The sequence below is a fragment of the Arachis hypogaea genome, chromosome 11 (assembly GCF_003086295.3).
Source record: "Arachis hypogaea cultivar Tifrunner chromosome 11, arahy.Tifrunner.gnm2.J5K5, whole genome shotgun sequence".
Taxonomy (NCBI): Eukaryota; Viridiplantae; Streptophyta; class Magnoliopsida; order Fabales; family Fabaceae; genus Arachis; species Arachis hypogaea.
In genome coordinates this window covers 143,618,753-143,643,096 of record NC_092046.1, presented here as the reverse complement: position 1 = coordinate 143,643,096, position 24,344 = coordinate 143,618,753, and the positions used below count along the sequence as shown (strand labels likewise).

General features: G+C 31.0%; 2 protein-coding genes across 2 annotated transcripts; one reads left to right on the top strand and one right to left on the bottom strand.

Annotated features, from left to right (window-relative positions):
* Positions 1-11,239: 11,239 nt before the first annotated feature.
* On the top strand, positions 11,240-16,143 carry LOC112723200 (alkaline/neutral invertase A, mitochondrial). The gene is made up of 6 exons (XM_025774463.3): positions 11,240-13,030; positions 13,632-13,797; positions 13,885-14,096; positions 14,837-15,330; positions 15,471-15,519; positions 15,632-16,143. The coding sequence occupies exons 1-6, from the start codon at positions 12,230-12,232 to the stop codon at positions 15,956-15,958; spliced, it is 2,049 nt and encodes a 682-aa protein (XP_025630248.1). The 5' UTR covers positions 11,240-12,229; the 3' UTR covers positions 15,959-16,143.
* Positions 16,144-16,412: 269 nt separating this feature from the next.
* On the bottom strand, positions 16,413-21,883 carry LOC112723202 (gibberellin 2-beta-dioxygenase 2). Its single transcript, XM_025774464.3, has 3 exons — positions 21,403-21,883; positions 17,729-18,101; positions 16,413-16,820 (listed from the first exon to the last, which is right to left on the bottom strand). The coding sequence occupies exons 1-3, from the start codon at positions 21,771-21,773 to the stop codon at positions 16,569-16,571; spliced, it is 996 nt and encodes a 331-aa protein (XP_025630249.1). The 5' UTR covers positions 21,774-21,883; the 3' UTR covers positions 16,413-16,568.
* Between the last annotated feature and the right edge of the window lie 2,461 nt (positions 21,884-24,344).

Genomic DNA, 24,344 nt, shown 5'->3' with positions numbered 1-24,344 from the left:
TACAAACTTGATGAAAAAAGTTAATTCTGATTAAAAAAATATTCAGAAACAAAAATAACGAGAAACAAAAATAATGATCGATCAATCTTTTGAAAACCAATTTGACTATTAACCTAAAATTTTTACATGTAAATCAAATGATCATAGGTAATTGTACAATAATTATAATTTCTCATAATATATCTTGTAATTTAAAGCTAATTTAATTTGAAAACTTTTTTAATTTTCTATGGTATTTTTCAACTCAACAGAACAAGAATTAATTTGCTGCAGATCTAATCAAGAGTTTGTCGTTGGCCAATGAGTTACTACATACATAAGGCATTCTGATAAAAAAAAGAGGATAAACAAAAGACAAGAATTCAAATGGAATACAAAAATACATTGAAATTGAAATAAAAAATAAAAAAGATAGATTGAAATTGAATACAAAGAGAATCACTGTAAACCCCGCTAAAATCAGTAAATAATTAGTCAATAAATTAAATTTTAATTAGAAAAATTAAAAATTTAAATCCAATAATAAAATAGGATAGAGCACTTCAAAACGAGAATTTTGACACCAATTTCAAAAATTTTGTCCCAAAATTGGATTGGATGGGCCGAACCGGTTGAACCGAACCCAAACTGAGCCTGTGGGTCCAACCGGACCCATAACTTAAAATGGGCAGAAGCTTCTCCTTCCCCATTCAGCAACAAAAACACTGAACAACCTTGGGGGAGAGGAGAGCTCTCAAACCCTCATCATCACTTCAATCCACCGTAACTTCTCCGTTCGAGCTCCATTCGCCGCATCGTTCGCGGCCACGCGTCTAGCGCGTCGAGCTCTACGTTTCTGTCGGATCAATTTTATGGGTAAGCTACAATTCCATCTCAGATTCTCTGCCCCTTTTGATTATTGAAATTGAGCCCTTGTAGTGAGATTTTGTCAATTTGGTGTTCTAGGTTCGATTTAGCTTGCGGAGCTTATTGGGTTTGAATTACTCTGTGCGTGGGTAAGGTAAGGAGACCGAAACCCTATCTAAAAATCTGAATTGGTGCATTAGATATTGAATTGGGTATATGTATGTGTTGTATATTTGTATTAGGTAGTGTGTTGTAATTGGAACTTGGCATTGTAGACATTTGGAGGTTTGGTAGAGGATTGGTGCTAAGGTATTGGTGTTTTCTTTGAGTTGTGGGGGCTGTATGTATAGGTTGAGTGGCTGCCTTGGACCAAACGTGGTGATCGGCCAATGTATGATTTAGGTTTCGCGCATTTAATATGTAAGGCTCTGTGAAAACTTACGCTAGAAAACTATAGGATAAGTTGAAATGGTTAAATGTGTTAAATGATTAGTTTTGTGATGTTGATGGATAAATTGATGTTGGGTTTGTGTTGAGCAATTGACAATGTGGGTTGAATATATATATATAAGTATAATGATGATGGATGAAGGATTTATGGTTATAGAAATGTAATGGTATGGTTGAGATTGAGTGGTGTTTATTTGGATTTGTTAGTATTGACATAATGAATAACGTTGTCATGATGGTTGAAGAATTTCATGCTAATGACAATATGTGTATATAGAGTAATATGTTAGTTTGTGACTAGAGCTTGTAAAGTTAGGTGAAATGTGATGTTATTGAGCTAAGGTTGCAAGAATCGTTGTGCTATGGTTAAGGGCAAGTTATATTGATGGTTATGGTATGTTGAGTTGAGTGGAGATGAGTTTTGAAAGAAAAATGTGATTTTGGTAAAAATGGGGTTTGGTATAATTTGGTAAAACTTGATTTTTGATGAATTTTGGTAGTCCATAACTTGCTCGTCAAATTTTGGATGAAAATGAGGTTTGTTTTAAATTAAAGAATGTTTTATAAGCTTGAGAATGAAATAAGGTTTGCAAAAAACTGAATTTTGTAGAGAAAGTTATGGACGCCGGAAATCCGGTGCAAAAAACTGAAAGTTGCAGCAGAATTAGGTTTTCTGGTGTGTGCGCATGCACACTGTTGTGCGCACGCACCCAACAGAAGCAAAAATTTTACCTGTGCGTACGCACGCCTTTGTGCACACGTACACCTGGTGTTTTTAGAAAGTGTTCGTACACACGCACTTGTGTGCACGCACACACCATAATATGCTTTCTGTTGGTGGCGCTCGCAGGGGGTGAGGCGCACACACACCAAGTAATTCCTAGTTGGTGTGCGCATGCACGTATTTGTGTGCACGCACATGTCCTGTTTTCTTGTTAAGCCGTGTGCACGCACACATGCGCACACATGTGTGCGTACGCACACACCCTGTTTTCCAGCACCTGTGTTTTTATGATCTAAACATGGTTTCAAACCCCTAAACCTCTATTTTTGCCCTGTTAACCTTAGATTTTACTAGTAAGCTTAGTAATTAGCGGAAGTTAGGAATTTGAGGTAGCTTGGGGAAGAAGAAAGAGGTAAACCTGATGAAGTATAAGAAAGAGATGTGGATGTTAAATGAAGTTATGATGCCATGGCTTTGATGAATGATTATACAATGATTATGAATACTAAACGGCTTATGAAATGATGATATCTGAGACACGAGTTTCCCTGGATAACAGAACCGTGGCTTACCACCACGTATTCCAGGTTGAAACTCAATACTCTGTTGATCCTACGTCGTAAGGGTGACCAGGCATGTATAAATTCCCGGGAATGGATATCCCCCATTGAGCAATATATGAATGAATGATTAAATGATGAATGAATGAGAAATCTATGCATAGACTCATGGGGATGCGCGACGAGGGACCATCTAAGGTTTTCGGACTTGTCGGGTTGGCTGGATAACTGACAGATGAGCCTCATCAGCCATAGGACAGGCATACATCATGTGCATTTGTTTGTTTTGTCTACTATGCATTACCTGGGATTGCCTAACTGAATATATATCATGCTTCCTGTTATATTTGCTACTTGCACTATCTGTTTCCTACTTGTGTGTGAATTTGTTTGGTTGCTTGTCTCTGCTGAATCATGGATGATGGAGGAGCGGAGGAAGGACGGATTGGTTAGGTGTTAATGACAGGATTAAAGTAAGTAAGTTTAGGGTACCTAAGTCTCCTACCCCTTCTCCTACCTAAGTCTCCGAGTGTTGCGCTTTTTATTTTGCGATTTTGCTTTACCTGTTTTTCAAGGCTCCTAGCATATTACATTTGTTCACTAATATACGTATGTATTTACTGATTAGAGGTCTGTAACACCACACTACCTCTGTTCTACGACTTAAGCGTAAAGCTCTGTGTAGTAGGATGTTACAATCACTCTACTTTTTACCCTATTTCTTGACGCAACAAGAAAGTGACTCCTCAACCTAACTTGTCTACGTCATAGTTTGGGAATTGAATTGAAAGAACTCCTCAAATTTCTATCAAATTCTACGATGCAATAAGAGAGACTCACTCAACCTCCCTTGTTTATATAATGGTTTCATCACGAAACTAAAAGAGGTTTCATACCTCTAATGACTTAAAATGACAAACTATACACTAATTTATGAGGTATTTATTATAACATGTTATTAGATTAAAATAAAAAAATTATAAATTTATAACATAAAATCTAATTTAATAACTAAATAAACAAAATTAAAATACATCAAAATAAATTAAATATTTTAAAAATATAAATTAATAATTTTTAAATAATATTTGATCCCTTCCTATCACAAATATTTAAAGCAGTATTATCATGTCCTTAATACTTAAACATACTATTGATCTAATCTAGATCAACCGAAGTTGTTACTTAATTTGCAATCTTATAACGCTATCAAACTTACTTTTCAAGACCTCTTTTTTCCAATTAATTTTCAAGGCATAATGTTTATAGTGGACTACTTTAAGAGGTTTATTTCCTTCTACGCCAGAGTTTAGACTTGGTCAACGCACCTCGTTGGGTTGGTCTATGTCTATCTTAGTCAGAATTGGTGCTTACTTTAGGAATCAATCACAAAAGAGACTATAATCCAATGTAATTGTTATAACTGTAAAATATAAAAAGTTCAGACAAGCAAATAATAATGGCAAGAAAATCATATTAGGTATAATATCAAAATTAATTATTAGTATAAAATATATATTTAAATATAAAATATGTATTAAAAATAAATTAAATTATATATATATATATATATATATATATATATATATATATATATATAATAAAAAATTTTAATAACTAATTTTAATATATAAATAATATTTTAGGGTTACATATGGGTGTTAGCTAAGATTGGCATGGGACACGTTGTTTAACCCCATAAGCTTAGGATAAGACCAAAGATTATTAACTACCATTACGTGATTTGAATCATTTCGTAATCCTCATTATTCGATTGCGTTAATGCTGTGATTACGTGATTATACGACAACCACAGGGTCATTATTATTTAATTATAACTAATTTTTGCTTGGTTATGGATTGATTGTTTGACGTTGCTTTAATTTATTACCTAATATGTATAAATTTTGGCTTAAATGATCTTTTGATTCGAAAGCTAATTGCTATGTATACACACACATCATAACGTTTTTTGTTTGATTGTGTTTGTGCATGACTTTTAGCTGAATTAGACCCTTGATTCTTGAATGTGTGGACATTAATTATTTGGTAAACACTTCAACATTATATTTTTCCCGATCATTGATTTCTCCGATGAGGAGTGCTAGGGCCAGCAATTTTTTTATTTTTTAACCATCAATTGACTATCAATAATATTTTTAATGGTGTGAGATTAAATCCAATAGTGTAGAATCATTCAATTTTCTTTTGATGGTTAAATGCTGGCCAACTTTTAAAAAAGTTGCTGGCCCTAAACTTTCCCTTCTCCAATTACTTGGTCTCCCTTATGGTGTGAATATAAGTTGAGTTTTTCAAATATTAATTAATTTAAAAATACTATTTATATATTAAAATCAGCTACTAAAATTAACTATTAATATATTTGTATATAAATACATGTGTGATTTAATTTATTTTCAGATTATGCTACGTGTACACTAAAATAAGCCACCAGTATAAAATACATGTTAGAATATAACTATATGTTAAAAATAAATTAAATCACACGTGTATTTATATACAAATATATTAGTAACTGATTTTAGTGACTGATTTTAGTATACAAATATTATTTTTATTTATTTTTAATATATATTTTATAATGGTGGTTGATTTTAGTGTACACTAATCTCATATGAATATCACGAGCAGAAAAAATGCCATGAAAGTATCAGACCTATTTGATTTTTGCCTCTAATTTTATTTTTAGTTTTTATTTTTAAAATATTAATACAAAAATTTATATTATTTTTGCTTTCGTCCATATATTTGAAGGTTAAAAGATATTGATGACGAAAAATAAAAAGTAAACTGATTAAGTGTCCAACTATATATAGCTGATAAAAACTAAAAATATTTATTAATAATAATAATAATAATAATAATAATAATAATAATATTGGGATAAACCAATTCCTTACTTCAAAGTTCAATCTACTCGGTCTAAAAATGTTCTATATGTTGAGAAATTGAGACAATCGGTCAAGCAAGGTCATAGTGTCAACGTTTTTCAGTTTTAATAATTAATTCCCAGCGATTAAAGACTAGTTATTTATTAAGCTAATCATTACGGATGAGATTAAATGGCTGGGGTGCTTTGACGTAGATCACACATATTGTTAGAACTTTGAACAAAAGAAAACACGGGTCAAAAAGCTAATAATAATATATATAACATAATATTTATTTCTTTTATTTTTTTATATTTATTATAAAAATAATTTATTTAGACAAGTATTGTTTTTAAGAACGATTTTTTTGTTGTGAAATTATATCACTGCTTACGCCATAGAAACTAGAATGCAGTTCAGAGAGCATAAATGATTTATTAAATCAGCTTGCTTGCTGCGGTATACCTTGGTCTACATGTTATCCTGTATTTTTTTTAAGTTTAATATTATGTGTTTGTACATCATTGGATATTTAACAATTTATTAATAGCAAGATTCAATCACGAGGGATTTGGATCCTCTAAAGTTTGAATTTCACTTTAGAGAATAAATTATGATCTTCTACCTTGAATAGTTTCTCTTTCATATTTATTATTAGTCCCACCTATAAAATCAATGGTGAGAGATCACACTTTACTCTCTAAAGTAAAATTCAAACTTTAGAGGATCCAAATCCAATCACGAGGATGTGGTCTAAAATCTAATGGTTATTATTCACTGTCTCACTGACTGCGATGGCAAAGATTTTAGAAGCCAAAACTTAATAGCAAGATTCTCCTTTTCTGCTTTTAAACTAGAACATTTCTTTTATTTTTTTTATACTAGTTTTAATTTCTAAATATTTCATAATAGCTAAATATACAAGTTACCATAGTTGATTTTTTTTTTCCCAATGAAAACGATTTTTCGAAAACAATGTGATTTTTTTTTGTTATTGTACAAAATAACTAGAATGGCCCTACCTGGTCTCACTGTTTTGGGAAGTTCCGGAGATATTCATTGGAAGGAATGGGCTATTGGCTTTCTTGTAGAATTGTTTAGGCCTCTTTGTTTCTGCCAATATTTTGTAACCAGAAACTGTTTAGGGATGCTTTTATTTAAAAACAACCTTGTGGTCAAGAAATCCAACAGATGCTCAAGTTGTCTCTATCCTTTTTTTTTAATTTAATTTCATGCCAAAATAAAATCTATTATTGAAAAATATACCAGCAGTGGACACACAAGTAGGGCCGTAAAAATGGGTCAAGTTTATTAGGCTGGCCCATTTACCCGTTTAAATGGGTGACTTTTGTCTCTAATCCAGGCCCATTTAAATTTTGGACTGAACCCGATTAACTCGAAAAAAATTGCGGGTTAAACAGGCTAGCCCACGGACTAAACGGGACCCGCATAAAATTTGATTTTTTTTTTTAAAAAAATTCAGATTTTGGCCAAACATAATTAGAAAAAACCGATCCGACCTGTAAAAAAAAAGATTTAAAAAAAAAATTATTAAGCCAATAATCATGGATTATAAGCTCATTAATCAAATACCAATAGTCTAATACTATGCAAGATAAAAAAATTCAGCCCAAAAGATAACCCTAAACTACAAAAATAATATGCAAGATAAAAAAAATTCAGCCCAAAAGATAATACCCAACTCATGTACAATATAAGAGTACAAAAATTAAAAAAATTCTCTCTAACATTCATTAAAAATTCAAACGTACAAACTACAAAGGAAAAAGAAATAGCCATAACCCATATGCCCTAAATGCTAAATTCCTAATTCTTCATTTCTTCAACACAGCACAGTAAACGTTCAAAGGAAAAAGGAAAAACACTCTGAAGTAGCATGAATCCCTAATTCTTTGTCGGTGTTATTGATGAGCATCCCCACCATTAGAGCCTTGCGAGGCTCTCATCACCGTTAGCCCTTTAGTTTTCGTTACTTCATCCATTCTTCAGTCTTCACTCAGATTCTACTCTTCTTCAGTTTTCATAGCCTTCGCTCATCACACTCATCAATTTTCAGCCAACTATTGTAAGATTAATTTCTTGTCTTAATAATAAAATATGAATGTTATTTCTTTTCTCATAAATCTTAGGTTCTCAATATTTAGATGAATAGTATGATACTAACATCAATTATTTATCTATTCTGTTTTGTTCTGGGTTACTTTGGGTTATAGTAAGGATTAATCTGATTCTGTGTTTTTATTTTTTGTTAGTGATTTAATTTTGAGATATGGATGACTATGCAAGAGATATTGTTGATCCAAATGTTGAGGTAGAACAAATTTTCTTGGACTCAGCCTCTAATGATGACTTTGATGATCTTGTTGATGACAAAGTCTCGCCGGAAGTAACTCAAGCGACACCTCTTGTAAGTATTCCACCTACTGCTATTGATGGGTCAAATTCTAAAAAGAGAAAACGATTAACTACATCTAATGTCTGGGATAGCTTTATAAAAATAGTTGGAAAAGATGGAAAAACAAGGTGCAAATGTAAAAGGTGTGAAAAATAATACAAAGGTGGGAATAGTACTCATGGTACCTCTACATTGAGACGACACAACATCATTTTTTCCAAATCATGAAACTTGGGGAGTTCACGACACACAGGGATATGTCGTCTCAATGTAGAGGTACCATGAGTACTATCCCCACCTTTGTATTCTTTTTCACACCCTTTACATTTGCATCTTGTTTTTTCATCTTCCCCAACTATTTTTATAAAGCTATTCCAGAGTGTAGTTAACTGTTTTTTCTTTTTAGAATTTGACCCATCAATAGCAGTAGGTGGAATACTTACAAGAGGTGTCGCTTGAGTTACTTCCGGCGAGACTTTGTCGTCAACAAGATCATTAAAGTCATCATCAGAGTCTGAGTCCAAGAAAATTTGTTTTACCTCAGTATTTGGATCAACAATATCTCTTGCATAGTCATTCATAACTCCAAATTAAATCACTAACAAAAAATAAAAACACAAAATCAGATTAATCTTAACTATAACCCAAAGTAACCCAGAACAAAACAGAATAGATAAACAATTGATGTTAGTATCATACTATTCATCTAAATATTGAGAACCTAAGATTTATGAGAAAAGAAATAACATGCATATTTTATTATTAAGACAAGAATTTAATCTTACAATAGTTGGCTGAAAATTGATGAGTGTGATGAGCGAAGGCTACGAAAACTGAAGAAGAGTAGAATCTGAGTGAAGACTGAAGAATGGATGAAGTAACGAAAACTAAAGGACTAACGGTGATGAGAGCCTCGCAAGGCTCTAATGGTGGGGATGCTCATCAATAACACCGACAAAAAATTAGGGATTCATGCTACTTCAGAGTGCTTTCCCTTTTTCCTTTGAACGTTTGCTGTGCTGTGTAGAAGAAATGAAGAATTGGGGATTTAAGATTTAGGCCATATGGGTAATGGGCTGATGGGCATATGGATTATGGCTATTTCTTTTTCCTTTGTAGTTTGTATGTTTGAATTTTTAATGAGTGTTAGAGAGAGTTTTTTTTATTTTTGTACTCTTATATTGTACATGAGTTGGGTTATCTTTTGGGCTGGATTTTTTTATTTTGCATAGTATTGAACTATTGTTATTTGGTTAATGGACTTATAATCCATGATTTATTGGCTTAATAATTTTTTTATTTTTTAAATCTTATTTTTTGTACGGGTCGGGTCGGGTTTTTTCTGGTGATGTTTGGCCAAAATCTGAAATTTTGTTTTTTTTTTTTTTTAAAAAGCCAAATTTTATGTGGGCTCCGTTTAGCCCGCGGGCTAGCCCGTTTAACCCGTAATTTTTTTCGGGTTAATCGGGTTCAGCCCGAAATTTAAATAGGCTTGGATAAGAGGCAAAAGTCCGTCCATTTAAACGGGTAAACGAGCCAGCTCGATGGGCTTGGCCCATTTTAATGGCCCTACTAATACAAGTGTCATAAGTAGTTATACTTTGGCTGACAGAAAAGAATTCTTTGGTTCCTCATGGTATCCGCCAGACCAACAGGTCAAAAACCAATCCGTCATGAATTTGAGCTCCATTAAAGGGTTTGTTACTGGCCAATAGGTTGCTGCTTGCAGAAGGCGAAATTCGAACTCCTAAAACTTACTTGAAGAAAAGAATCCTTAAAGTTTAAGGTAAGGAGATGAACAAAATGACATATAAACATCAAACATGATATTATTAGCTAAGTTTGTATTTTAATAACTTATTCCGTAGCAATATATTAGATCACTATAAATTATTTTAACCTTTTTTATTTGTGTGAAAATTATCTTTAGACGTGAACTCCATCTAAAATGTTAGGGATAAAATTAAAAATATTTAGAATAATTTTGATACAAATTAAAAATATTTAAAAAATTAAATAAATAAAAAATATTAGAGACAAAATTGAATAAAATAAAATGTTAGAAATAATTTAAAAAAAAATCGCAAACATTAATTACAAAAAAGTATATTTTAGGCAAATATTATTAAGCTATCACTGTGGATCTGTGGTCTCCTTTCTTTCTTACTCTATTGGGCCTCAGCCCCTTTGATTTTGTTATTAAGTATTTGTTTTGAGCCTCATTGGACACCTAACAGTGATCAGCTCGGACTAAAAATGCTTAACAAGAAGCCCAAAACGGCCAATATACTCGAGGTTACGTGAGTCCTTCTCGTTAATAAATGTCATCGTTTCGTAGCTGAGAAGAGAAACAAAAACACGCGAACCCATTTCTGACTGCGACAAACACGGCCTTGCACACCTGTCGCAAAATATCTAAATCTAAATTTTAAAGATTGAAACCAAATTAGTTTGTCTAATGATTAATTCATTAGTCTATCTAAATAAGTGTAAAAAATTTAAATTTCGTTTTATACAGCCATCTATTAGTCGATAATAAATTCTTAAATGAAATTCCAATCAATAGAATTTTCTTTTTCTAAAGATTGAAATAAATTCTGACCAACAAAAATAAAAGCTAAATAAATAAAAGCAGGTTTTGCACGTGAGAAACGGAGTTGAAACTTGAAATATCACGATATTTGACGCAGTGATAAGACAATTTTCACCTTAGGAACCGAAGGGAACATAGGTCCAATAAGAAGAGACCACGTATATACTTTACGCGGCGTACACCGTAGAAAATGGTTGTTTTGTTTCGTGATATTCTGTGTGTTTTTGTGGCACTTGTGTGCACTTTTTAGCTTTTTTGGTTAAATAAATAGAAAAAAAATGTAATGGCTTCAAGGGTGGGGTCCACAACCGAGTGTCTGATCCATTCAAATATCTGTATTAGACGGTTTTACCCTCAGTCACCCACCAATATGTTTACCTTCTTTGAGTTGTTTCCTTAGTCAAATAAAAAAAAGAAGGAATCAAGAGTCGGTCAAAGATAACGTAACTTAATTGGGTTGCTATGGTTGTGGTTAATTAAACTGTTATAATAAAAATACAAAATCTGGATTTTGTTTATATTTCAAATTATCTTTAAAAAAAATATATGCCAGAGACCAAAGATATTAGAAAGCATACGTGTACCGTCGAGATTTAACTAGATCAAAAGAGTCACGAAAAGCATATTTCGTGTAGTATAGGTGCCCCAACACACACTGCACAAGGCACAGCACAACGTGTTCCATTGCAGAGTAAGATACGTACAACTTTATTAGGATCAACTTGTCTAAGTTCATTGCAAGGTTCACTAGCTCATAATGAATTCCCCACAAGGAAAGGATGCCTCAACAAAAATCATTTTTAGATTTTAGCGATACTAGGTTGCTAACGTTCATATAAAGTTGTACACAAATTTTTTAATTTACTTACGAATATAAATTCACAAATATAAATTTTTACTTAAAACTTAAAAGACAATTTCTTTTTATTATTTTATTTTTATACTTAAGTTTAGAAAACATCATTTAACATATTTATAAGATCGTATTAAATATAAAATATATATTAAATATAAAAAATATATTAAAAAATAAATTAAAATATATATTTAACATAAATATATAATAATTAATTTTAATAATTATTTTTAACATACATTTAAAATTTTTATCTAAAATATAATTAAGATTGAAAATAAAAGTATCATAATAAAAAATATATATAAAATATCAATCATTATATATTTATATATTTAATGTCTGAATTTTGGTATTTTATTATATTTACTTATTTAGGCACTAGAGGGTATAAGCGTAAAATCAGGTTAACACCCCAAATAAGAAACAATTTGCACGTGGCGGGACGATCACGTAATTACACAATTTTCCAAGAGTTTTCCGGCTGCTGCCCTCGTCTCTCTCTTCTTTGAACTTTCCCTTCTCATCACAGAGCTTATAAAATGGAATCTTGAGCTTCATTTCTCTTTTCTCTGAATCTCATTAACCATTCCGCTCTATTAATCATTCCATTCAAATTCAAATCAATAGATCTTATCATCATTCTCCTCCTCGAACTGTAAGTAAACATCAATTCTTGTATATTTTTCCATTCTTAGCTTCTTTCTCATCAACTTAGATCAGAATTAGAATCTCCCATTTATAGATTTATTATTACTTTTTCTCTATTTATCTATATAAATTCATACCATACTTTAGATATAGCTTATAGTCGTAAATATATATAAAGTCTTAATTTCTAGTTGTCCTATATTGTTTCAATTTCTGGGGTGTGGCTATTTGATCATACACCAATGACTACTGGTAGCTGTATTGGAATCTCTACCATGAGACCTTGTCGTAGAATCCTAGGTAGCTACAAAAGCTCATCGCTTTTCGGGTTTTCTCCAACCAAGTTCAAGGATTCATCATCAATCATGGGAATCATGACTAAATCATGTCATCCCAAATCATGTCATCGTCATAGATACCATACCTGTAATAGTGATACTCAGATTGTAGGGTACATAAGTGTGATCAATCCGAATCGGAGAGATTTTAGCGTCTCCGGTCCGAATTGGGGTCTTTCTAGGAGTTTTAGCACTAGATTCTGTGTCAATATTGGTAGTATTAGGCCTAGGGTTGTTTCAATGATACCGAATGTAGCTTCGGATTTTAGAAACCAGTCTACTTCGGTTGATTCTCATTCTAATGACACAAGCTTTGAGAAGATTTACATTCAAAGTGGCTTGAATGCGAAGCCCTTGGTGATACAAAAAATTGGGACTGATCAGAGTAAATTGGAAGAAGTCACTGAAGAAACAAGTGATGGATCAAATATAAATATACATAGTTTCAAGGATTTGAGTGACAATAAGGTTAAGAAGGAGTTGTCTGAGATTGAAAAGGAAGCTTGGAAGTTGCTTCATGGTGCTGTTGTCACTTACTGTGGGAATCCGGTTGGGACTGTTGCAGCTAATGATCCTGCTGAAAAACAACCACTGAATTATGATCAAGTCTTTCTCCGTGATTTCGTTCCATCGGCACTTGCCTTTCTGCTCAATGGCGAAGGAGAAATTGTCAAGAATTTTCTACTTCACACATTGCAATTGCAGGTATGTTAAAAGCTTATTTAGTTTGCCGTTGCATCCTTTTTCTTTTTTCCTGCTTTTCTGCAGGCCAATTCTCCTGTAGAATGTGTACAATTTTGACCAAGATTCTGGATTTAACTCCTATTTCAAAGTTAGAACTGTTAGAGAGATTTGCTTCTATCAGCGTTTGCATAGTGTATTGTCTCTTGGGTTGATGCAGCTTAGCCTTTTTGGCACGCAATAACCAGCAGATGTTTGAATATGAGTTTATATAATATTTGGACAAATCAATGGAGATTTAGGGATAGATTATGTCTTGTGCGTGGAATATGGAGGAAATTAATTATGCATTTTGTGTGGATTATACCATATCCTACTATGGAATTCGTTGTTGAAATTTCTAAATTTCTTTCAATCAATGAACAAATACCATTATTTCATTATAAGGCCTCTCTAGATAAGATATGTCTAATGGGCTGTTAAGGCATCTCTAGAAACTTTTGCTTATATCATGCCAAACTATACAGCTAATAGATAAATGGGAGCAAGGTGTGTAACCTTAAGTTGATGAAGCTGGTATTGTTCGTTTGGTATGTTAAATTCAAATCATTTTTGCATTTTTCAGAGTTGGGAGAAGACTGTCGACTGCTACAGCCCAGGGCAAGGGTTGATGCCTGCAAGCTTCAAAGTTAGAACTGTGCCTCTTGATGGAAGCAATGAAGCATTTGAGGAAATTCTGGATCCTGATTTTGGCGAATCAGCTATTGGCCGTGTTGCACCTGTTGATTCAGGTAATTTCTTCATTTTTACTTGTCATAGTTTTTCTTTACCTCACTTTTCGGTATGTCAATCCATTAGATTGAATACTTTGTTAACAGGATTATGGTGGATTATATTGTTGAGAGCTTATGGGAAGCTAACGGGTGATTATGCATTGCAAGAAAGAGTGGATGTACAGACAGGGATAAGACTGATCCTTAAGTTATGTCTAACTGATGGATTTGACATGTTTCCTTCGCTGTTAGTTACTGATGGTTCCTGCATGATTGATAGAAGAATGGGAATTCATGGTCACCCTCTAGAGATCCAGGTAAGCTGATAACTCATTGAACAAAATATATTAAGGATGGAGGGATTATCAATCATTATGCTCTTTAATGTCCTCTTTCTAAAGGGAATTCTATCATAGTGGTCATTTTACATTTCTGCTCAGTATTTAGAACCGCATTTATTCTTTCAGTTAGATACTTAGATTCCTTGAGCAAGTAATGCCACTGTCACTCACGGAACTCCATTCTTTGACATAGAATAAAATCTGATTGGGAATTCCAATGTGTAATATTTTTGTTAACATGTTTTTGGAAAAATGACTGACATCACTTTCTATTGTAAAAGATTAAACAATTTATTATTTTGAAGCTTAGTTATGCATCACCAAAGAGTTATTATAATTGGTTTTATTTAGTTTTGAATTGGTTGTGGTTGATTCTGGCATGGTTTGCCTCTATCTTTAACGTTTTGTCTATTCATTTGCAATCACTTTGTCTTCTGTTGGATTGTTCTATAAACCATAAGCTCATTTAGGAATTGTTGATTATCCTTAACTTTTGGATCAACAACAACAACACAGCCTAATATTTATATCATATATTCAAAATTGAATTTTAGTAGTTTTCTAACTGCATTAACATGGACCATTGATAATGACATTGAATGCTGCTGTCTGTAAGAAACTTAGAAAGTTAACCAATAGCGGGTCTTATCTATCTGAATATAAACCCCTTGGCTTATGTATTTTTCATTGTCTGATTTTGCATTACAAATTTGCAGGCATTATTTTATTCAGCTTTGCGCTGCGCTCGTGAGATATTGATAGTCAATGATTCTACCAAGAATCTAGTGGCGGCCGTTAATAGTCGCCTGAGTGCACTCTCCTTCCACATGCGAGAATATTACTGGGTAGATATGAAGAAGATTAACGAAATTTATCGCTACAAGACAGAGGAGTATTCTACCGATGCTGTCAACAAGTTTAACATCTATCCAGAGCAAATTCCTGCATGGTTAGTTGACTGGATATCCGACGAAGGAGGATACTTCATTGGCAACTTGCAGCCTGCTCATATGGACTTTAGGTTTTTCACTCTCGGAAACCTGTGGACTATTGTTTCTTCTCTAGGAACATCGAAACAGAACCAAGGCATTCTGAATTTAATAGAGGCTAAATGGGATGATCTTGTTGGCCAGATGCCTCTTAAGATATGTTATCCAGCACTGGAAGGCGAGGAATGGCGCATCATCACCGGTAGTGACCCCAAGAACACGTAAGCCTCTTGAATTTCCTATTTTTCTTTTTTCAACCAGGTTCTTGTTTCTTAAATTTTCTAATAGTATCTGTTCACTGCATGAACCCCTTGCTCCTGTTTGAAGCATAGACTAACAGTTTCTGTTAAAATTCTTGCAGCCCGTGGTCGTATCACAATGGTGGATCTTGGCCAACACTTCTCTGGCAGGTGTGTTTGATGCACGCTCTATTTACATTGATGCCTTCTTGAAATCTTAGAAACAAATTGAATTTCTGTGCTTGTTTGTTTTATTGAGCTAATTTGTTTCTTTAAAATTCAGTTCACATTGGCATGTATCAAGATGGGAAGGCCTGATTTGGCCCAGAAGGCTGTTGATTTAGCCGAGAAGAGGATTTCTGCGGACAGATGGCCGGAGTATTATGATACTCGAAATGGAAAGTTCATTGGCAAACAATCTCGGCTGATGCAAACGTGGACCATCGCCGGTTTCCTGACCTCAAAGATGCTCCTAGAGAATCCAGAGAAGGCATCCTTCTTGTTCTGGGAGGAGGATTTTGAACTCCTTCAGAACTGTGTCTGTATGCTGGACAAATCTGGTAGAAGGAAGTGTTCCCGCTTTGCCTCAAGATCTCAGATTCTTGTTTAGGAAAATAAACTCCTTGTTTAATTTCTATGTTCTTCTGTAATAACGGCTAACTGTATTACCTAATTATGTTGTATCATTAGGGTTAAACTGACTAACTCCATGTAGCACTATTGAGACTTGAACTCCATGTAGCTATGTACTTCTTTTCCTGTTAGCCTATATTTCAATTTAAATTCTTTTGAAAATTTCTATCCACTTGTAAATTATACGGAGTTATTCAATACCTCATCAAATAGGTAGAGATTTGCATGTAAATATGTTTTTACGTAAAATTAATTGTTGAAAATTATTAAATAATAAATTTGACATGTTCCATTGAATTACTATTTAATATTTTTTTACTATTAACCTTATATGTATATAAATAATAATTAAAAGAGAAAATCTTATGTAATTTGTTTTTCACATACTTTGGTTCATTGCTATAAGGCAGAGTGCGAGAAAGAGATGACGGTAAAGAAAACATGCCCCGAAAGAAAACTTTGATTGCCTGGTTAAAGAAAAAGAGAGGCTTTACAATTTGTAATAGGAAGAACGAAAGTGCAGAGATATTAAGAAGAGCAAAAGAAGCAGTAATAATTAACATTAACTAAAAGTCAAAAGTCAAAAGTCAAAAGTCTTTGCGATTTCTGAAGAGGTCAATGCGAGTGTCTCCAAGCCTGAGAGAGTAAGTGGCTTTCTTGTAGTCGGCCCAAGTGAAAGGTCGGAAGAGAGAGGGGGTCTGTGGTGTAACCAAAACTGGTGGAGCAACGATACGTGCAGTTAGTGGTGGAGCCCCAAAATATGCCATTGACATTCTTGATTTCTGTGAGTTGGTCATTGCCCTGTGTCTCACACTTGCAAATCTTCCATTTGTCATAACCTTGTTTCACAACACAAAAGACCCCGAATTATTCATTCATCAACTTACACTTCTTACCTTTTTCTGTTCAAACTCATGCCACCACTTCTTCAACCCTTGTGTCTCCCCCACCCCTTATATCTCCCTTTCTCATTTTATATCTCCTATGTTTCTTCTATTATGGCATCTGCCACAGATGGTCCTATTTTCACATTCACTTCGTGGGATAAAATTATAGTAAAGTTTTCAAATGTATTTGGAATTACAGTGTTTTACGAATTTTAACGGTTAATTTTAATTAATATATATTTTATATATTTTTATAATTGAGATCAACAATTTTTTTTTATGACTAATTGAGATTAACAATTAAAATTATTAAAACACCAATAGAATTCACATTTTTATTTAAAAATGAAAACATGTAAGTGAGTCAATATAAACATGCATGTAAGAATTACCATATGTAAATTTAAATAAAAAATTAGATACTAAATTATTTATTCGTATAATATAATAATTAATTTTTAATCTACAAATATAATTTTTTATTATGATAAGATCAATAATTTTTTTTATAAACATACATATATTAAAAATTAATAAATAATATAAAATATACATTAAAAATGAATTTTGTATATATAATATTTTTTTATTAATAAAAAAAATGATGCAATGAGAGAATAAAGTATGACAAGTTGATGTGGTAGGCAAGTAGCAATAAGTTGAGGGGGGGGGGGGGGGGCAGTGTTAGAAGATTTTGTACATGTTTGATGTCCTAGCTTAGCTACACACTAAACACTAGTATAGTATAGGCAAAGAAGAGGCCCCCAAAAAGGCATCACCCATGCTCACTAAAAATGTGAAGAAGTGGGGTTGGAGAAAATAATTGAAGATAAACACACAATAAACATAACATAACATACCTCAAGTACATCACCCACATTAACAAAGAAAGCAGAGGGGTCAGGGATGACTGGGACCCAGAGACCATCTTGGAGGGAGATCTGGAGGCCAGGAACATCGTTGGATCTGAGAATGGTCAAGATCTGAGGGTCAGAATGCTCTCCAAAGCCAACAACCTTATTGGAGGAGTTGTCCCAATCGGTGGTGCAGTGATGAATGGGGGGAATAGGAAGAGGAGGGTAGTGATTGAGTCTGAGAAGTGAGTCACTTTCAGAGTCTTTGATGAGTTTGCTGAAGAGCGAAGTGTCCGGGACCCCCAGTCCCTCTGCAATTAGCTCCAATATCTCACATGCTACCTCCCTCACTTCTTCTGTGTATGCACTCACTATACACCTGTCATGTACAATCACACTGTCTCTCATACACTATTCTCTTTTGAGTCTCCAAAACAAATAAGCTGAGTTTTACGGTGTGTCTTTGTTATGGTGTTTAAATTGCCTAACTTTTTTTTTAAAATAAAAAATAAATCACATAAAATTTATTAAATATTATTTATTTATTTATTTTAATAAGTTAGATACAAAGTGATAGACACCATAGCATTCACCTAACACATAAACACAAATAGCTTTTCTCACTACTATCTCTGATAAACTAAGTCATCAAAATCAATCACTTACATAAAATATAATGAAAATTTATTAGTAGTTATCTTTATTTAAAGTCAATAATTAAAAATTATTATATAACAATTTAATTATACGTATTAAATCATTTAATAATTTTTAACTATTAACTTCATATGACTACGATAATCTTTTATATATTAAAATACAAAATAAATAATGACTAATTTTAATAGTTGATTTTAATATATAAATAATTTTTCTTTTTAATTATTCATATTTCTTATATTTGTAGAGTCAATGATTTCGTTATTTGATATCAAAATTTTTGTAACAAAATTATTTAGGATTTTATTAGTCTATTTTTTTAAATAAAAAATATTAGATTTAATAAATATATTAAAAATTTAAATTTTATTATAAAAAGTTTTTAATTAGTAACATTAATATCTGCAGATATTGTGTAAACCAAAAAGTAGTAATCCATCCCCTAAATTTTAAATCTAAAAAAACAAAATCATTTGTGTACAAAGAAATCATTAATATATAATTATTTATATAATTTTACCTAACAATTTATATGTTAAGAAATCTCCTTGTTTTTTAAAAAGATATAAAAATAGTGTTTCACAGAAAGGTAAACTAAAATAGTGCAATACAAAAATATAAACAGCAATAATTTGTTAGGACGAAAAACAATATTATTGAAATTTGTTAATTCTACTACTGTTAACTCGTGTTTTTTTTTTTATTCCTATAAAAAAAAAAAAGATTTTTGCCTCAACAAATTTCTTGTTCCCACCATGGAGTACGTATTCATCAATTAAAACCATTTTAGGACATGAATTGGGCATAATTCATTGATATTAAAATTTTGAATTTGATGTGATAAAGATAAAGTGTCTGAATTCTTTTACAGGTGTTGACATTTATAACAGAATAATACACAAAGTTCAGTGATCCCAGAACTAGAGCTGGCTCTGGCTCTGGCAGTGCCACTACTCAATCTGGGGTTCTGACTCACTTCACTGACTAGTCACTGCCTTTGCCTGTGTATATCTGTATGCTCTAATACTATTCCACTTCTTGCTTTGCAATTTTTGGTAACAAAATTTCATTTAATTTCATTAAATAATTACCACCGTTACTAGGACATCTTTTTGTTCTGGGAAAATGTAGCCTCTCCTGCCTACTAAACCATAAACACATTAATTTAGTTTTGAGCTTTTGGTTTGATTTGATTGGACATTCTGATATGTCAATCTGACACCACAGCTTTTTTTCAGATGGTACTTTCTTCTCTCATTTTCCCTTTTTCATTTTTTAAAACAAAAAAATCCAAATTAATATTAAAATATAAGATAAAAATAATTAAAAATTATCAGTACTCTAATTAAACTATCTTTTAACAATTACAAATACAAGAGTCATGTCTAAAAAATAGAAGACTTCTAATTATTAAAAACTATAATTCTATATTTTGTCTTTAAATCAAACACTATCTAATAATAAATGAATGAATCAACTCCACTATAGGTCTGACTTATGAGAGCATTGACATGACTAGAACTTTGAACATTGAAGAGAAGAGGTAAAGTGCATGTGTATCTGAATTCTGACATCCTATTATCCCACCTCCTAGGACTACATTTTAAACCATTCAATGCAAGTCCCATGTGCTACATTCGTCAAATGCTTTAGAATGTCACATGCATTCCCAACACTAGTGCTCCTTCCATTTCTATACTTATGCTAAAATAAAATAAATGGTAAAATAAAAAACCTCAGTAGTCCTTTTACATTATTAAACAACTTGCACATTAATAAACAATAAACGTTCACTATAGGACAATTTTAACCTTGAATTTTGACTTACTATAACATTGTTTATAGTGGTTGAAGCTAAGTTTGACAAGTCATACATCAAAATAAAAAATAAAAAAAAATTGAGGTGAAGAAGATAAGATTTGAGTCTCCCACTACCTGTCGTACAAGATCGTCCTAACACCATTCTTTTACTATTTTCTACCAAAAGAAAACATACATACCAAGTTGTATGGTAATAAATACAAATAAACAAATAAAATATAATTATTTATGAATTTCTTGATATTAATTTTAAATTTAATTTTTGTTAATTAGAAAATTCAGCATATGATATGATATAAGAACAGTACTTATTTTAAAAGAAGAAAAAAAAGATTATACTCCCTAATATTTTTTCCTCTTTTATTTAGTTTTTGAGTCCAACTAACTCTGAGAAATTCTAGCAAGACAATATGAATAAGGGACTAATGAAGATTTTACTTAGGGGCATTAAACTGACGAGATGGACCCATGGAATTATATATGTCATTGTTTGAGAGAGCAGTTGCTGCCGTGGTTGTATCACTTACCAAAAACAATAAAAATAAAAATCCAACCTGAAGTGTCACTATCTCTCCCCTCTTTGTTGGTCAGATACAACTCATAATGAGAAGGTAGATATAGCTCAAAATAATTAATATAATCAAAATATTAATATATTACTTATTATTATTATTATTATTCATTGAACTAACATATTGTCACCCGGGTATATATGCTGGCAATAACTTACTAGCTAGTAGCTAGCATGGTCCATAACATATAAAAGAAAGAAATATCGTAGTATTCCTATGTATCTATCCATTACCTCGTCAAAACCCTTATACCGCAGTTCTTGATCATTATATATATGTCATTAATTATGCATAATAATAAAATAATTTATTTAACAAGCAAAATACAATCCTGATAATTAGTTTTGAGATTTAGTTCTGATTTTTATGTTTTATGCTATTTTTAGACGTTGGACAAGTCCTTCGTTTAGTTAATGATAAATAAAATCTAAAAGTAATGAAAGTGGATAACAGTAATATAAAAATATTATGTGTATATCAAAATCAGCTATCAAATTAGTCACTACATATTTTATATTAATTACATATTTTATATTTTAATATGTATTTTAAACAGATAATTAATTTGTCGGCTGATTTTTTATGTACATATAAAATGATGAATACTAGTGATAGTAACGTATGTACCTGAAGTTAGAAGGGACATTGGAAATGTGATGAAGAATGGAGGAGGAGTTAGAGGTAGCATTGAGAAGAAGGTACTCGACCTCACCCATGTCACCATTGAAGCCAATGTTCTTGCAACCATAGACAGGTGCAGCCATTTTCTTCTGGCTCATTGGTTTGCCAAAGAAACCAAAGGCGGCTTCTTCTATTGTGGCTATGGTTTCTTGATTGACACCATGGTTGATGACCTTGAAGAAACCAAAGTCTTCACATGCTTTAACGATGAGCTTTGACACCACCGACCTATCTCCCTTAAGGTCCACCACCGGAAGCTCAATGGTGGTGGATAGGATCCTATCGCTCGTTATTGGGTTTGGGGAAGCCAGCACCATTTTTTGTTCTCTCTTGAGATCAGAGTCTTAAGGAAATAAAGGTGTTTGAAAACTCAGAAAATGAGGTTTTTGGGAGAGAGAGAGAGAGAGAGAGTAATGAAAAGAGATAGGGAATTGTAAGTTACAATAATGGGGTATTTATACAGCAAGAATTGAATAGGAAAGAATCCAATTTTTTTCTGTTAATATTTTTTGTAATTTTTTTTATAATAATTTAAAAAATAATACTATATAATAAATAAATATTATCAGTATTTGATTAGTAATAATTTATATTTATATTTATAAATATTTTGTACATAAAAAATATATAATTTACACATATATTTATTAAAATTTTGTATAAATAAATTAATATAATTTATACCCATATTTTTCAAAATTTATACATATAAATTATTAAATTTTATTTATTGAAGACAATTTATTATTTATAATGATCAAATAATAATAAAAAATACTAAAAATTATTGGTCCAAGAGTTTTTTTAATTTAAAATCTAATCAATTTTTACTTGTTTATTATTTTATTGACTGATTTTTTTAATTGTATAAAAATATTTTTAAAAAAAAATCTAAAAATAAATTTTAGATGATTAATTTTTTTATTTTTTATTTATAAAAAATGAACATATTTAGTTAATTATTTATTATGTTAATTATTGTATTAGTTTTAAAATTATTGGCTATATAAAGAAATTTATATTAAATCATTTTTTTGAAAAATCAAATTTTGCATTTTTATAAATAAAGTTAAAGGTAAAGATAATAATATTTAATAACACCGAATTCACTTTCCATAAAAAGCATAGAGGGTGTATCAGGAAAAGTGGTTTTTATTCTCGTGAAGTACAAGTAGCAAATTCTCAATAGAAAGTTGACTTTCTTGGCTCCGTTGTTGACTCAAAGTTGCTTCTTCAATTTAATTGGCATTTTTCTGTGTCTCTTTTGACACAAATCTTCCTTTATGTCCGGCATTTATTACCGCCAATTTCTGTCTTTGATTCCGCATTAACACTTCCTTCCTTTTTCTTGCATACTTTAATTTGCTTTCACACATCAAGCAAGGTTTCACATTTTCTTTTGCCAAAATAATAAGGATTTATATGTAAAAGATTATTATTAGTGAAAATTAGTAATTTTTTATTTTAACAAATATATAATAAATTATAAGAAATTGAAATTTTCATTTTTAAAAAAATTAATTGACAATCTTAACGTATATTCTAAAAATAAATATTGGCTAAATTGAAATAATAATTATTACCGAAGTAGCAATTTAATTATTTTACACCTATTTTAATAAATTAATTATTATCTCCCATAGTTATAGTTGTAGACTTGTATAACATAAATTTATAGGATCGAAAGATGAAATTGCAATGAATAAATCTTTTTACTTTTAAGTTAGAGTATCCATGGTGGTGAAATGTATATCTATAAGATATTTTAACATTCAAATTAGTAATAGTAAGAGATTTAAGGATTAAGGACAAAAAATATCTCTTGTATATATGTTAAGATTTTTATTTATAGTATATAAAGGAAACATTTAAAAAAAATCATATTAAAGTGTGCTAAGTCTAGATTATATATTTTTTGTATGTGAACTGACATGCTATCAAGAGCATTTTTGGTCTGGCTATTACTTTATATCAATAATCAAAATTGGATCGTTATAACATCAAAAGGTAATATTTAGTAAGAAAAGGTATGCAGAATATTATTTGATTTAATTATACATATATGTACCAAACAATCAAATTCAATAATTGTAAGATATATAATATATAAATTATTATTATGGTTTTTAAGATTTGAATTAAATTTTAATTTGATTTTTAACGTTTTAAATGTTTTATTTTAATTTTAAAAAATTTTAAATGGATAAAATATTATTCCACCTTTAAATTGAACATGAATAGTTGAGCGATGTAGATATTAATAATATTATTAATTAAGTGATACTTTATTATTCTCGTGCGTTAGAAAAATATAACTAAAATCTTTTGTAATATTTCTTCTTCTCGTTTTTTTTCTTGTACAAAACTTCAAATCCTAGCAATTATTTATCGATGCTTTAAAATTAAAGAAAAACTTTTATGTTAGTAATCATTATATTGATAAATCGACTTTACTTATATATATTTTTTTTGTTGACTGATTTACTTATATATTGAAATTGAACGTTATTAACTATTCAATATGCTAATTGTTTGTGTCAAATTTAAAAGTTAAATAATATTAAATCTGTTTGAAATTTTTTTTGGACTAAAATAAAATCTTAAAACATTAATGACTAAATTAGAATTTAGTCCAAATGTTAAAAATTAAAATAATATTTTTTCATAATTTATGTTTTTGATAAATATAATAACAACGGTGTGAATATTTAATTAGACAAGAAATTAAAATGAAAGTACAAATATCAAAGTTAATTAATTAAAAGAAACAAAGAAAAAGTGAATTAATTCTAGGAGTAGAAAGAGGGATTCTCTTGTATTGATATTAATTTTGAAAAGAAAAAATGTTGCATGTACTCACTACAGCACAATAAATAGGCGGTTTCTAG